The sequence below is a fragment of the Mustela putorius genome, unplaced genomic scaffold (assembly GCF_011764305.1).
Source record: "Mustela putorius furo isolate JIRA1106 unplaced genomic scaffold, ASM1176430v1.1 tig00000430_pilon_pilon_pilon, whole genome shotgun sequence".
Lineage (NCBI taxonomy): Eukaryota > Metazoa > Chordata > Mammalia > Carnivora > Mustelidae > Mustela > Mustela putorius.
Window position 1 is genome coordinate 18,501,028 of NW_025421377.1, and position 17,245 is coordinate 18,518,272.

The 17,245-nt window shown below is 40.0% G+C and overlaps 1 protein-coding gene across 2 annotated transcripts in view; it reads right to left on the bottom strand.

The window, feature by feature from the left end:
* The window catches only part of CENPC (centromere protein C), a 104,915-nt gene that overhangs the window by 62,125 nt on the left and 25,545 nt on the right, over positions 1-17,245 (bottom strand). For both annotated transcript variants that reach the window (XM_013062367.2, XM_013062366.2), the window contains exon 5: positions 10,921-11,011. In XM_013062367.2, the coding sequence (XP_012917821.1) occupies positions 10,921-11,011 (91 nt within the window). The remainder of the gene's footprint in view (positions 1-10,920; positions 11,012-17,245) is intronic.

Genomic DNA, 17,245 nt, shown 5'->3' on the forward strand with positions numbered 1-17,245 from the left:
TGAGGTCCCCAGCCACTGCCTCACAGGTGACACTGTGAAACACGGTTAGTACTGACAACAATGAGGGTACCAGTGAGCAGTCTAATCTAAAGCAGGAAGAACATAAAAGAACACTACACCCCCATCCCCCTGTCCTCTACCCAGTGATTTAAGAAGATCCAATCCCAACAGCTTCTGACCCCAACCCTCATTTGAATGAATGAGGACATGGGGTACTCAGGAAGCACCTTCCATTCACCTGACACAGCACCAGCAAGAACTAAGGAGGGATCTCAGCAGCATTAGGAAACAAAACAGAACAAAATACCACTGCTAGGACTCTAACACTTAACTGTCACTGGAAATAAAATCCACAAAAGTGAGCAAGAACCTACACATTAAACCAAGATGAGGAAACTATATGTTATAATAAACAATTTAAATACAAATACAATTAAATACAATCAAGAGTTTCCAAAAATAATTACCAAAATGTCAAGAATACAATAAAAATGACTGCTTATACCAAAAACCAGAAATATACAACCTGAATAAGAACAATATGATCAATGGACACAAATAGACAAGATGAATCAAATGTTGAAATTATTTAATAAGAATTTTAAAGTATACATCATAAAAAATATTTTAACAATTATGAACTGACTTTCATTTGTTTCTCCTGAAACAAATGAAAAGACAAACTCTCAAAGAAACGAGTTACAAAGGAAAATCAGTTTTTTGGATTTTAGCCCATTCTTTTCAGTGTGCAGTGGATCTAATTATTATTTTAATTTAAAATTTCCTAATGACAATGATGAACAATCAAGCCACAATGAGATTACTACTTCACACCCATTAGGATGGCTATTATCACAAAACACACACATGCACCGAAAGTAACAAGTATTGGTGAAGATGAGGAGCAACTGGAACCCTTATGCAATGTTGGTAGGAATGTAAAATTACACAGCCACTACAAGGAACAGCCTAGTGGTGCCTCAAAAAATTAAATATACAATTGCCATGCAATCCAATAATTTCTTTTTGGGGTATGTATCCAAAAGAATTGAAAGCAGAGACCGCAAGAGATATCTATACACTCCCATTCACAGCAGCATTATTCATAATAGACTAAAAGTGGAAACACAAGAGCAAACACAAGTAGGGGGAGTGAAAGGCAGGGGAGAAGCAGGCTCCCTACTGAGCAGAGAGCCCAATATGGGGCTCAATCCCAGGACCCTGAGATCATGACCTGAGCCGAAGGCAGTCACTTAACCAACTGAGCCACCCAGGCGCCCCAAAAACAGACTCTTAACTACAGTGAACAAACTGATGGTGACCAGAGTGGAAGTGGGTGGGAGGATGGGGGAAACAGGTGATGGGGACTAAGGAGGGCACCTGTGAGGAGCACCGCGTGTTCTATGGAAGTGCTGAGTCACTACATTCTACACCTGAAACTAGTATTAGATGGTATGTTAACAAACCGGAAGTTAAATAAAAACTTCTTTAAAAAAGATGAAAAGCTAAGATTCTACATTTACCATTAGGATAAGACGGACTTTTTAACCAAAACAAGGTCAAAAAATATAAAAGTCACACATCTGACAATTAAAATAAAAAATCTTACTCATCATATGGTTAAAGATACCATAAACAAAATCTGTAGAAGACAAGGGATCATTTGAACACCCACGAAATCAGCCCAAAAATGTAAGAAGATATATCCAGATCTCTACAGAGTATGTCCAGCGGTTGGTTTTGAGGTATGAAGCAGGGAGCCGTGATTCTGTGAGCAGATATCGGAAGATAAACAGAAGGTGGAGGGAGCCTCTGGGATCCTGAGCTGCTGAGCACAAAAGCCTCCTGCACGGGGGACCAGGCAGAGACTCACAGACTGGTAGCAAACTGCAGGGAGAGGGTTTGGGGGCAGCCCCCAAACCGAAACCTGGAGCTGCAGGGGGGCAAGTGCAAACTGAGGGCAGCTGGCAGTTTCAGAAGCACAAAGGGCAGAGACATGCCTGAACCTGGAAGTAAAGACTGGTAATACTGCTGTGGGGCATACAACCCAGAACGCTCTGGTTTTTAGCAGCACAGACAAAAACAGAGTCAGTGTGACCTGGAGGGCTCTCTAGAGAAGAGACTGCGATCTCTCTGGTCTGAGTCAAAAGACTGGATACAGTCACTTCTGCTCTGATTCTTGGAAGAGACACAGAAAGCCGCTAGTGAAAGCGCCCAGCAAACAAAAGCCCCAAAAACCTAGTCTTCACTGAGCATCCCCCCCTGCCCACTGGAGGCAGGGCAACTCTGCCCAAACACGGTTGCCTGAGTAACAGTGTGGCAGGCCCCTCCCTCAGGAGACAGGCTAGAAGAACAAGAGGCTAACAACCCTAAGGTCCCTATAAAACAGGTGCATCTTGCTTTGGTTGTGATCAATAGTCTGGACTCTGTACATTCCCTCAACCACGCCTCAAAAGAATGACTAAGAGAAGAAACCCCCAACACAGGAAAAATTCAGGGACTGTGACCTCTGCCACAGAACTAACTGATATGGATATGAGCAAGATGTCGGAAATAGACTTCAGGGTAACAGTTATGCAGACAATAACTACAATGGAGAAAACGACTAATTCTCTAAGGGCAGAAATGAGAGCTGATTTGGCAGAACTTAAAAATGCTATCAATGAGATCCAATCTAATCTAGATACTCTAACAGTCAGGGTAAACCAGGCAGAAGAACAAATTAATGATCTAGAAGACTAACTGATAGAAAAGAAGGAACAGGAGGAGGCCTGGAACAAACAGCTTAAAATCCATGAAAACATTGAAAACAGAATTAGACAAATAAATAAAGCCATGAAACATTCCAGTGTCAAGGAATCTCAAGGCCATCTTAAGGGGAGTTAGGGGAGAGATTCCTTACGTACAGAGGGAGGAACATCAGAATAACGTCAGACCTGTCCATGGAGACCTGGCAACCCAGAAAGGGCTGGCAAGGCATACTCAGGGTACTAAATGAGAAGAACATGCAGCCAAGAATACTTGATCCAGCAAGGCTGTCATTTAGAATGGATGGAGAGATAAGAGCTTCCAAGATTGGCAGAAACTGAAAGAATATGTAACCAGTAAGCTAGAGCTGTAAGAAATATTAAGGGGGGGGAGATTTTCAAGGATTATTAAGTTAAGGGGGGGTTCATATGAAAGGAGTAAGACCCCAAGAATGATACAGAAATTTACAGAGACAAGCTATAGAAACAAGGACTTCACCAGCTTAACAATGACAATAAAATCGGGACGCCTGGGTGGCTCAGTTGGTTGGACGACTGCCTTCGGCCCAGGTCATGATCCTGGAGTCCCGGGATCGAGTCCCACATCGGGCTCCCAGCTCCATGGGGAGTCTGCTTCTCTCTCTGACCTTCTCCTCATTAATGCTCTCTCTCACTGTCTCTCTCTCAAGTAAATAAATAAAATCTTTAAAAAAAAAAAAAAAAAAAAAAAAAAAACAATGACAATAAAATCGTATCTTTCAATAATCACTCTCAACGTGAATGACGTAAATACTCCCATAAAATGGTACAGGGTCGCACACTGGATAAAAAGACAGGACCCATCCATATGCTGTCTAAAGAAGACTCATTTTGAACTTAAAGATACATCCAGACTGAAAGTGAAGGGATACAGAAGCATCTTTCATGCCAGCGGGCTTCAAAATAAAGCTGGGGTGGCAACTCTCATATCAGACAAATTAGATTTTAAGCTAAAGACCGTGGTTAGAGATACAGAAAGACACTATATCATTCTTAAATGGTATATCCAGCAAAAAGATCTAACAATTGTAAATATCTATGCCCCCAACATGGGAGTAGCCAACTGTTAACCAAAATAGAGACATATTGATAATAATACATTAATTATAGGAGCACTCAACAGTCCATTTCTCAGCAATAGACAGATCATCTAAGCAGAAAATCAACAAAGTGCTTTAAATGACACACCGGGCCAAATGGCCCTCACAGACATATACAGAACCTTCCACCCTAAAACAACAGAATACTCACTCTTCTTGAGCACACAGGCAACTTTCTCCAGAAGAGACCACATTCTGAGTCACAAATCAGGTATCAACCCATACCAAAAGACTGAGAGACTGAAATTATTCCTTGCATATTCTCAGACCACAGTGCTCTGAGACTGGAACTCAATCACAAGAAAAAGTTTGGAAAAAATTCAAACACTTAGAAGCTAAAGACCATCCTGCTTGAAATGTTTGCGTCAATCAGGAAATCAAAGAAGAACTTAAACAATTCCATGGAAACCATGGAAAACACATTGGTCCAAAACCTATGGAATATGGCAGAGGCATTCCAAAGGGGGAAATATATAGCCATCCAAGACTCACTCAAAAAAAAAAAAAAAAAAACAAGAAAATCCTAAATACATGAACTCTCTTTACACCTTAAAGAGCAGGAGAATCAACAACAAATTAAGCCTACCTACACACAAGAAGGGAAATAATTAAGATTAGAGCAGAGACCAATGAATTAGAAGCCAGAAATACAGTAAAACACAGAAACTAGAAGCTGGTTCTTTGAAAGAATTAATGAGATCAATAAAACCACTGGCCACACTTAATCTAAAAGAAAAGAGAAAAGGAGTCAAATTAATAAAATTATGAATGAAAGGGGAGAGATCACAACTAACACGAAGGAAACAGAAACAATTATCAGAAATTATTATCAACAGCTATATGCCAATAAATTAAGCAACCTGAAATGGATGCATTCCTAGAAACCTATAAACTACCAAGACTGAAACAGAAATTGACAACCTGAATAGACCAATAACCAGTAACGGGATTAAAACAGTGATCAAAACCCTCCCAAAGAACAAGAGTCCATGACCTCACGGATTCCCTGAGGAATTCTACCAAACATTCAAAGAAGAAATAATACCTGTTCTCCTGAAGCTGTTTCAAAAAAAAAAAATAGAAACAGAAGGAAAGCTTCCAGACTCTTTCTATGAGGCCAGCATTACCTTGATCCCAAAAGCAGGCAAAGACCCCATCAAAATAGAGAATTTCAGACCAATATCCCTCATGAATATGGATGCCAAAATCATCAGCAAGATCCTAACTAATAGGATCCAACTGTACATTAAAATGATTATGCACCACACAACCAGGAAGGATTTACCCCTGGGATGCAAGGGTGGCTGAACATTGTGAATCAATCAATGTGAGAGAATACATAAATAAGAGAAAAGAACCACATGGTCCTCTCAACTTATGCAGAAAAAGCATTTGCAAAATACAGCATCCTTTCCTGATTAAAACTCTTCACAGTATAGGGAAAAAGGGAACATTCCTCAGTTTTATAAAATACATCTATGAAAAACCCACAGCGAATATCACTCTCAATAGGGAAATGTTGAGAGCCTTTCCCTTAAGATCAGGAACGTGACAAGGATTCCCATTCTCGTCACTACTGTTCAACAAAGCACTAGAAGTCCTAACAACTAGTCAGACAACAAAAATAAATAAAAGGTATTCAAATGCAAAGAAGAAGTAAAACTCTCTCTCTTCACAGATGACATACTTTCTGTGGAAAACCTGAAAGACTCCACTCCCAAATTACTAGACCAAAGCAATTCTGTAATGTGGCAGCATAAAACACCAATGCACAGAAATCATCAGTTACTTTCTTATACACTAACAATGTAACTGTAAAAAGAGAAATTAGAGAACTGATTCTATTTATTATAGCACAAAAAACCGTAAGATACCTTGGAATAAACCTAACCAAAGAAGTAAAGGATCTAGGGGTTCCTGGGTAGCTCAGTGGGTTAAGCCGCTGCCTTCGGCTCAGGTCATGATCTCGGGGTCCTGGAATCGAGTCCCGCATCGGGCTCTCTGCTCAGCAGGGAGCCTGCTTCCCTCTCTCTCTCTACTGCAGATCTCTCTCTGTCAAATAAATAAATAAAATCTTAAAAAAAAAAAAAAGAAGTAAAGGATCTATACTTTAGGAACTACAGAACATTCATGAAAGAAATCGAAGAAGGCATAAAAACAAAAAACGGAGAAACATTCCATGCTCATGGATTGGAAGAATGAACATTGTTAAAATGTCTATGCTGCCCAGAGCAATCTATACTTTCAACCCCATCCTGATCAAAATACCAATGGCATTTTTCAAAGTGCTGGAACCAAAATCCTAAAATTTGTATGGAACCAGAAAAGACTCCAAATAGCCAAGGAAATGTTGAAAAGAAACACAAAGCTGGAGGAATCATGTTGCCTGACTTCAAGCTGTATTACAAAGCTGTAATCATCAAGACAGTCTACTGGCACAAAAACAGACACAGAAACCAATGGAACAAAATACAGACTACAGATATGAACCCTCAACTCTATGGTCAACTACTCTTTGAAAAGGCAGGAAAAAATATCCAAGGCAAAAAAGTCTCTTCAATAAATGGTGATGGGAGGGACGCCTGGGTGGCTCAGTTGGTTAAGCAGCTGCCTTCGGCTCAGGTCATGATCCCAGCGTCCTGGGATCGAGTCCCACATCGGGCTCCTTGCTCCACGGGGAGCCTGCTTCTCCCTCTGACTCTGCCTTCCACTCTGTCTGCCTGTGCTCGCTTTCGCTCGTGCTCTATCTCTGACAAGTAAATAAATAAAATCTTTTAAAAAAATAAATAAATAAATAAATGGTGATGGGAAAATGGGATAGCGATATACGAAGAATGAAACTCGACATTTTCCTATACCATACACAAAGATAAACTCTAAATGGATCAAAGACCTCAAGATGAGACACGAATCCATCAAATCCTAGAGAAGAACAAAGGCAGTAACCTCTTCAACATTGGCCATAGCAACTTCTGTTAAGACACATCTCCAAAGGCAAGGGAAACAAAAGCGAAAATGAACTTTTGGGACTTCATCAAGATAAAAAGTTTCTGCACAGCAAAGGAAACTGTCAACAAAACTAAGAGGAAACCCATGGAACGGGAGAAGATATTTGCAAATGACACTATAGACAAAGGGCTGACATCAAAGATCTATAAAGAACTTCTCAAACTCAACACCTAAAATACAAATGATCAAGTCAAAAAATGGGCAGAAGACATGAACAGTAAGTTCTCCAGAGAAGACATACAAATGGCTAACAGACACATGAAAAAACATTCATCATCATTAGCCATCAGGGAAATTAAAATCAAAACCACACTGAGACTTTTGGGTTTTCCACATATAGTATCATATCATCTGCGAAGGGCACTCCAAAACTGCTAGAACTTGTACAGGAATTCAGTAAAGTGTCAGGATATAAAATCAATGCACAGAAATCAGTTGCATTTCTCTACACCAACAACAAGACAGAAGAAAGAGAAATGAAGGAGTCAATCCCATTTACAATTACACCCAAAACCATAAGATACCTAGGAATAAACCTAACCAAAGAGGCACAGAATCTATACTCAGAAAACTCATGAAAGTACTCATGAAAGAAATTGAGCAAGACACAAAGAAATGGAAAAATGTTTCATGCTCCTGGATTGGAAGAATAAACATTGTGAAAATGTCTATGCTACCTAAAGCAATCTACACATTTAATGCAATTCCTATCAAAGTACCATCCATCTTTTTCAAAGAAATGGAACAAATAATTCTAAAATTTATATGGAACCAGAAAAGACCTCGAATAGCCAAAGGGATATTGAAAAAGAAAGCCAACGTTGGTGGCATCACAATTCCGGACTTCAAGCTCTATTACAAAGCTGTCATCATCAAGACAGCATGGTACTGGCACAAAAACAGACACATAGATCAATGGAACAGAATAGAGAGCCCAGAAATAGACCCTCAACTCTATGGTCAACTAATCTTCGACAAAGCAGGAAAGAATGTCCAATGGAAAAAAGACAGCCTCTTCAATAAATGGTGTTGGGAAAATTGGACAGCCACATGCAGAAAAATGAAATTGGACCATTTCTTTACACCACACATGAAAATAGACTCAAAATGGATGAAGGACCTTAATGTGCGAAAGGAATCCATCAAAATCCTTGAGGAGAGCACAGGCAGCAACCTCTTCGACCTCAGCCGCAGCAACATCTTCCTAGGAACAACGCCAAAGGCAAGGGAAGCAAGGGCAAAAATGAACTATTGGGATTTCATCAAGATCAAAAGCTTTTGCACAGCAAAGGAAACAGTTCACAAAATCAAAAGACAACTGACAGAATGGGAGAAGATATTTGCAAACGACGTATCAGATAAAGGACTAGTGTCCAAAATCTATAAAGAACTTAGCAAACTCAACACCCAAAGAACAAATAATCCAATCAAGAAATGGGCAGAGGACATGAACAGACATTTCTGCAAAGAAGACATCCAGATGGCCAACAGACACATGAAAAAGTGCTCCATATCACTCGGCATCAGGGAAATACAAATCAAAACCACAATGAGGTATCACCTCACACCAGTCAGAATGGCTAAAATCAACAAGTCAAGAAATGACAGATGCTGGCGAGGATGCGGAGAAAGGGGAACCCTCCTACACTGTTGGTGGGAATGCAAGCTGGTGCAGCCACTCTGGAAAACAGCATGGAGGTTCCTCAAAATGTTGAAAATAGAACTGCCCTATGACCCAGCAATTGCACTACTGGGTATTTACCCTAAAGATACAAACGTGGTGATCCAAAGGGGCACGTGCACCCGAATGTTTATAGCAGCAATGTCCACAATAGCCAAACTATGGAAAGAACCTAGATGTCCTTCAACAGATGAATGGATCAAGAAGATGTGGTATATATACACAATGGAATACTATGCAGCCATCCAAAGAAATGAAATCTTGCCATTTGCGACAACGTGGATGGAACCAGAGCGTATCATGCTTAGCGAAATAAGTCAAGCAGAGAAAGACAACTATCATATGATCTCCCTGATATGAGGAAGTGGTGATGCAACATGGGGGCTTAAGTGGGTAGGAGAAGAATCAATGAAACAAGATGGGATTGGGAGGGAGACAAACCATAAGTGACTCTTAATCTCACAAAACAAACTGAGGGTTGCTGGGGGGAGGGGTGTTGGGAGAAGGGGGGTGGGGTTATGGACATTGGGGAGGGCATGTGCTTTGGTGAGTGCTGTGAAGTGTGTAAACTTGGCAATTCACAGACCTGTACCCCTGGAGATAAAAATATATGTTTATAAAAAATAAAAAATTTAAATAAATAAGTAAATAAATAAAATTTAAAAAAAAAAAAACACACAGAGATACTACCTTACACCAGTCAGAATAGCAAAAATTGACACGGCAAGAAACGAGAGGCTGTGGAGAAAGGGGACCCCCTCCTACACTGTTGAAAGGAATGCAAGTTGGTAGAGCCCCTTTGGAAAATGTGTGGAGATGCCTCAAAAAGTTAAAAATAGAGCTACCCTATGACCCAGCAATTGCACTACTGGGAATTTACCCCAAAGATACAGATGTAGGGAAAAGAAGGGTCATATGCACCCCAATGTTCATAGGGGCAATGTCCCCAGTAGCTAAACTACAGAAAGAGCTGAGATGCCCTTCAACAAATAAATGGATAAAGATGTGGTCCATATATACAATGGAATATTACTCAGCCATCAGAAAGGACAGATAGCAACTTTTGCATCAACATGGATGGGACTAGAGGAGATTATGTTGAGTGAAATAAGTCAAGCAGAGAAAGTCAATTATCATATGGTTTCACTTATCTGTGGAACATAAGGAGTACCACAGAAGACATTAGGAGAAGGAAGGGAAAAATGAAAGGAAGGAAATCAGAGGGGGAGACAAAACATGAGAGATGGGACTCTGGGAAACAAACTGAAAGTTTTAGAGGGGAGAGGGAAGGTGGATGGGTTAGCTCAGTGATGGGTATTATTAAGGAGGGCACATATTTCATGGAGCACTGGGTATTTTACAAGAACAATGAATAATGGAACACAACATCAAAAGCTAATGATGTACTGTATAGTGACTAACATAACAAAATAAAAATTAAATTTTAAAAATGTAAATAAACTTTTCAAAGTAACAGCACATATGACTAATTAAAGGAAATGAACAAAAAAAGAGAGGAAAAGAACACTACCTATGTGTATACAAACATTGAAATCATGTTGTATACTTGAAGCTAACATAATGTTACAAGTCATTTATACCTCAGTTTAAAAAAAATGCTCACGAAGCCCATGGAGAGGGGTGCCTGGGTGGTTCAGTGGGTTAAGCCTCTGCCTTTGGCTCAGGTCATTATCTCAGGGTCCTGGGATCGAGCCCCCTCATCAGGCTCTTTGCTCAGTGGGGAGCCTGCTTCCCTCTCTCTCTGCCTGCCTCTCTGCCTACTTGTGATCTCTCTTTGTCAAATAAATAAAATCTTGGCGTGGGGGGATGAAGCCCATGGAGGGCCATGTGAAAAGCAATTAAGGCTTCCTGCTCACATCCAGCCCCATGTGAGTCATCTTGGAACTATATCCTTAACCCCTCAAGCCCTCAGATGACTGCAACACTGGCCAACATCTTGACCACCACCTCATGAAAGACTGCAAACAAAAACCATCCAATTACTAAGCTGCTTCTCAATTCCTGATCCACAGAAATTATGTGAGATAATATTTATTATTTGTTAAAAAAAAAAAGCCAAATCTATTTGAAAATTCTTAAAACTATAGCCCTATAATAATTCTTAATGTCTCTTACTGTATCCTAATAATCAGTGTTCTTACCACTAAAACAAAGAAACAAATATTCAAATAAAGTTTATTATTCATGTGAAAAAAAAAACAAACACTACCTACTTTGCCTAGGCTAACCCATGAATTTGTCACCCAAGCCAACACATGCAACACTTTCAGCACCTCCTTTTAAATATGTCTAAGTAAATAATATCCATGGGGATGCCACCAACCTGATCTGCTGTCAACTTCACTTGGAACAGAGGCTTCTTTCTTCCTTAAAGAAACTGGAACTGAATTCAGATGAGATTTCTGGCATTCAGCCTAAAAGATATATAACATTAGAGCAATTAAAAATTAGTAATTCTGATTAAATACAATTGTTTTTAAATTGGAAAAAAAAGTATTTAAAAACAATAAACCAGGGCGCCTGGGTGGCTCAGTGGGTTAAGCCGCTGCCTTTGGCTCAGGTCATGATCTCGGGGTCCTGGGATCGAGTCCCGCATCAGGCTCTCTGCTCAGCAGGGAGCCTGCTTCCCTCTCTCTCTCTCTGCCTGCCTCTCCATCTACTTGTGATTTCTCTCTGTCAAATAAATAAATAAAATCTTTAAAAAAAAAAAAAAAACAATAAACCACACAGCAGGATACACTGATGCTGCAGAAGAATGTATATTTCTTACACAGAGGGATGGGTACATAAGTGCTCATTTATATTATTTTTAATAACGTTACATAATATCTTTTCTTCTGTAAATTTGAAATATACCAAGTCATAAATTTTAAAAATCTAGAAAAGGGAAATCTCATTCATACATTACAAGTGGCAAAGAAAACTGGTAAAATCATCTTGCAGAAAAAATTGACAATATTTAACAATTTCATTTGAAATGTGCATATCCTACAGAAATACAGTTTACAACAGGTGCGCAAAGAGGCATGGACAAAGGTGCACATCAGTGTACATGAGTGTAATAATGAATAGATGGAAACAAATCTACCAGTTGGGGAATATATAAATAAGGAAGCCACTGCACTGTTGTTCAGTGAATACACTATGAAACTCAATTATATAAAGAAACAAAAGCAAGTTTTCACTATATTCTGTTCCTCTTAAAACCTCATTAGGATTTTTTAAAATGTATAAACCCAGAAGTATGAGGAGAAAGACAAGGGAACAGATGGCAGATGTCAACAAACTTTTCTTAAATTGGAAAGCAGATCAGCAGCAACTAATCAGTCCAGAGAGAGGTGAAACATGCTGAGAAAGCACAGAAGGAGACAGATTAATACTTATGGAGAAACCAGTAAGATCAGTAATTAGATGTGCAAGGCACCTCTAAAAGACGGGTTCCAAGTGAGGTCGAGGAATAGAAGAGTTGCTAAAAGTAGGTACAAGAAGCAGTCAGAGTCACGGAGCCTCTCCTCTTCCAACCCTGTCATATTAGATGTTTACTCTCCTGAGTTCCAGAATCAGAGAAACTATAGACTCAGACATAGCCGAAAGTAAAAGTAATACAGTAGAAACAGAGATATTAAGTGGAAGCATCCAATTGTACCTTCCCTCTGCCCCACATGGCTGAGAACATTTGTAGTTAGAATCAGACTCCCAAGCAGGACACATGTGTCAGAAAAACGTACCAAGCCAAGTTTTTAAAAAAAAACCTGTAGATAGTAACACCTGGACATCCACAGTGACATGGCCCAGACAGATCATAGCACAGTAAAATCTACCAAGGCACAAATTTTACTGCATAAATAGAACTTTCAATCACCATTTTAATTTTCCATTCAAATATGAAGAGACCACTAAGATTCACTGGACATACGACAAAAGGCTCTAGTACAAAAAGGCAAGGAATTTGCAAGAAACAGAAACTGTAAAAAGAAATCTTAATGAGAGGAGTTAGAGGAGGGGTGCCTGGGTGGCTAAGTGTGTTAAGCCTCTGCCTTCGGCTCAGGTCATGATCTCATGGTCCTGGGATGGAGCCCCATATCAGGCTCTCCGCTAAGCAGGGAGCCTGCTTCCTCCTCTCTCTGCCTGCCTCTCTGCCTACTTATGATCTGTCAAATAAATAAATAAAATCTTTTTTTTTAATTTTTTAAATAAAAAAAAAAAGAAGAGTTAGAGGAATCTAACATCAAGGAATATCATGAAATTTCTAATCACTAAAAGGAGGGACACCTGGGTGGTTAAGTCGGTTGAGAGTCTGACTCTTGATTTCAGCTCAGGTCACAATATCAGAATTGTGAAATCGAACCTCAAGCCTGTATGTCAATATCCTGGTTGTAATTCTGCAAGTACAGTTTTACAAGATGTTACCCATAGAGGAAACCAGGTAAAGGCTTGCACTCAATTCCTTATAGCTGCTTGTTAATTTATAATTATCTCAATACAAAAAGCTTAATTAGCAAAATAAGTTAGTAGAGTTCCCAAATCTTTCTATAGAGTAGAAAGAAATCTTATCTCTTTTTAGGCAGATTGGACTGAAATGAACAGATCCTCACTCTCTCATGGATTAAGATGGGTCAGTCTAAGATGAAATTTTAATGAGACCAATCCATTCCTAGACTACCCTGTTCTTCAGAATGAGGTCTCCTGGGAAACTGAGAGCCAGGTAAGTCACCTTAGCCCTTAAATATTGGGAGACATCAGTTCTGTCCTGTGAAGGTTTCTATTCAACTTTTTAGCCTCTTGCCTCAGACTGCTTCAATATCTGGCAATTGCCTTCCTGGCATAGCAAGACTATATATGTCACTCCACCTAACTGGCTCAGGATTCTGTGCCAGGCCCAGAACTTACAAATGTTCTTTAAGGAAAGTGCCTACCCATTTGGAACATCCCTGGAATCCAGTCTCTCATGCCATCTCAGCACAGCTGACAAAAACTACGCTTTCCCACATAGACTCTCTCTGTGTGGGTAGGCCTAAAGCCCTCAGCTTTTGCACCAAATAAGCTAACACCCTTCTAAGGAAAGAAAAAGATTAATAATCATCAACTCATCTCAAGATTCTTCTCTCTTTGGAATTTTATCCAGCCTGTGTTCTTACCACAGCTCCCCATGTCTCTAAAATTAGAATTTGTTTGCATTTCATTCTTTTTAGCTTTAACAGCAGAAATGTTGGCCTACTGCAGTCTGTCCCTTCCTACCGAGGAGTGAAAGCCCTAGCATAACTTTGATACCAAAGCCCTATAAAAACATTTTGCAAAAAGAAAGAAAAGACAATACTGTTCATGAACATAGATGCAAATGCTTCATATACTAGCAAATTAATTTAAAAAGGTTAATACTTTATGACCAAGTCAAATTTATCTCAGAAAACTTAAGGTTAATTTAACTTTCAAACACCAGTACTATATAATTTACCACATTAAAGAGAATCCCTCTAATTCTGGATCTGTTTTCAGTCTTTGGAACCAAAAAGCTATATATACCTGATCCCTGAACAAGGGTTTGAACTGCGAGGGTCCACTTATTCACAATTTTTTGCAATAAATACAGTACCATAAGTGTATTTTCGCTTCCTTATAACTTTCTTAACACTCTCTTTTCTCTAGCTTTTTAAATTTTTTTTAGAGAGAGGAACAGTCTCAAGCAGACTCCGTGCTGAGTTCAGAGCCTGACATGGGGCTCAATCTCACAACCCTGAGATCACAACCTGAGCCAAAACCATGAGCCAGATGATTAACTAACTGCACCATCAAGGCGACCCTCTAACTTACTTAATTATAAGAATATAGTATATAATACATATACAAAATTATGTGTTAATCAGCTATTTAATACATATACAAAATATGTGTTAATCAACTGTTCATGTTATCAGTAAGGCTTCTAGTCAACAGTAGGCTATTAATAAAGTGTTTGGGAAGCCAAAATTGTAAGTGGATTTTCAGCTGCAAGGGTGGGTCCACAAGCCTAACCTCTTCATTGTTCATAAATACCTATATAATTAGGTATTTATACAAATTTCTAATCGATGTTATTTCTAGTACTACGTAATTTTTCTCTCCAATTTGTATTGTACTTTTGAATAACTTGTCTTTATTCATTAGCTTCACAAATTCTATTTGAAAGTTTGCTATTTTGTAGTTAGGTCAACCTAACCTCTTAAGATATAATCTTTAGGGAGGAGTCAAGATGGCGGAGAAGTAGCAGGCCGAGACTACTTCAGCTAGCCGGAGAAGCTAGATAGCTTATCTAAAGATTGCAAACACCTGAAAATCCATCGGCAGATCGAAGAGAAGAAGAGCAGCAATTCTGGAAACAGAAAAACAACCACTTTCTGAAAGGTAGGACCGGCGGAGAAGTGAATCCAAAGCGACGGGAAGATAGACCCCGGGGGGAGGGGCCGGCTCCCAGCAAGCGGCGGAGCAACGGCGCACAAAATCAGGACTTTTAAAAGTCTGTTCCGCTGAGGGACATCGCTCCAGAGGCTAAACCGGAGCGAAGCCCAAGCGGAGTCAGCGTGGCCTCAGGTCCCGCAGGGTCACAGAAGGATCGGGGGTGTCTGAGTGTCGCAGAGCTTGCGGGTATTGGAACGGGAAAGCCGGCTACAGAGACAGAGCCGACAGTGAGCTCGCAGCTCGGTGTGACCTTGAACCGGTCGCAGGCTCGGTGAGCTCGGAGCGGGGCCGGAGGTCAGGCAGACGGGAGTAACTGGCGCTGTTCTCTGAGGGCGCACTGAGGAGTGCGGCCCTGGGCTCTCGGCTCCTCCGGGCCGGAGACCAGGAGGCCGCCATTTGTATTCCCGTCCTCCGGGACTCTACGGAAAGCGCTCAGGGAACAAAAGCTCCTGAAAGCAAACGCGAGCTGATTACTCACCCCGGCCCCGGGTAAGGGCGGTGCATTTCCGCCTGGGGCAAAGACACTTGAGAATCACTACAACAGGGCCCTCCCCCAGAAGATCAACAAGAAATCCAGCCGAGACCAAGTTCACCTACCAAGGAGTGCAGTTTCAATACCAAGGAGAGCAGCAGAATTCCAGAGGAGGAGAAAGCAAAGCATGGCTTTTTCGCTGTGATTTTTTTTAGTCTTGCAGTTAATTTAATTTTTTTCTTTTTCATATTTTGTTTTTTTTCTCGCCTTCTGGTAAATTTTTTTTAACTTTTACCTTTTTCTTTTTTAACGTTCTTTAACTAGTTTATCCTATATATATTTTTTCTTTTTTATATTTTTCTTATTTGTTTTCTTTTTTTTAATTCTTTTCTTTTTTTTTTTTTCTTTTTTTTTCTTTCTTCCTTTTTGAACCTCTTTTTATCCCCTTTCTCCCCCCTCACGATTTGGGATCTCTCTTCTAATGTGGTTAAAGCCCATTTTCCTAGGGTTGTTGCCACCCTTTTAGTATTTTACTTGCTCCTTCATATACTCTTATCTGGACAAAATGACAAGACGGAAAAATTCAACACAAAAAAAAGAACAAGAGGCAGTACCGAAGGCTAGGGACCTAATCAATACAGACATTGGTAATATGTCAGATCTAGAGTTCAGAATGACAATTCTCAAGGTTCTAGCCGGGCTCGAAAAAGGCATGGAAGATATTAGAGAAACCCTCTCGAGAGATATAAAAGCCCTTTCTGGAGAAATAAAAGAACTAAAATCTAACCAAGTAGAAATCAAAAAAGCTATTAATGAGGTGCAATCAAAAATGGAGGCTCTCACTGCTAGGATAAATGAGGCAGAAGAAAGAATTAGTGATATAGAAGACCAAATGACAGAGAATAAAGAAGCTGAGCAAGAGGGACAAACAGCTACTGGACCATGAGGGGAGAATTCAAGAGATAAGTGACACCATAAGACGAAACAACATCAGAATAATTGGGATTCCAGAAGAAGAAGAAAGAGAGAGGGGAGCAGAAGGTATACTGGAGAGAATTATTGGGGAGAATTTCCCCAATATGCCAAAGGGAACGAGCATCAAAATTCAGGAGGTTCAGAGAACACCCCTCAAAATCAATAAGAATAGGCCCACACCCCGTCACCTAATAGTAAAATTTACAAGTCTCAGTGACAAAGAGAAAATCCTGAAAGCAGCCCGGGAAAAGAAGTCTGTAACATACAATGGTAAAAATATTAGATTGGCAGCTGACTTATCCACAGAGACCTGGCAGGCCAGAAAGAGCTGGCATGATATTTTCAGAGCACTAAACGAGAAAAACATGCAGCCAAGAATACTATATCCAGCTAGGCTATCATTGAAAATAGAAGGAGAGATTAAAAGCTTCCAGGACAAACAACAACTGAAAGAATTTGCAAACACCAAACCAGCTCTACAGGAAATATTGAAAGGGGTCCTCTAAGCAAAGAGAGAGCCTACAAGTGGTAGATCAGAAAGGAACAGAGACCATATACAGTAACAGTCACCTTACAGGCAATACAATGGCACTAAATTCATATCTCTCAATAGTTACCCTGAATGTTAATGGGCTAAATGCCCCTGTCAAAAGACACAGGGTATCAGAATGGATAAAAAAACAAAACCCATCTATATGTTGCCTCCAAGAAACTCATTTTAAGTCCGAGGACACCTCCAGATTTAAAGTGAGGGGGTGGAAAAGAA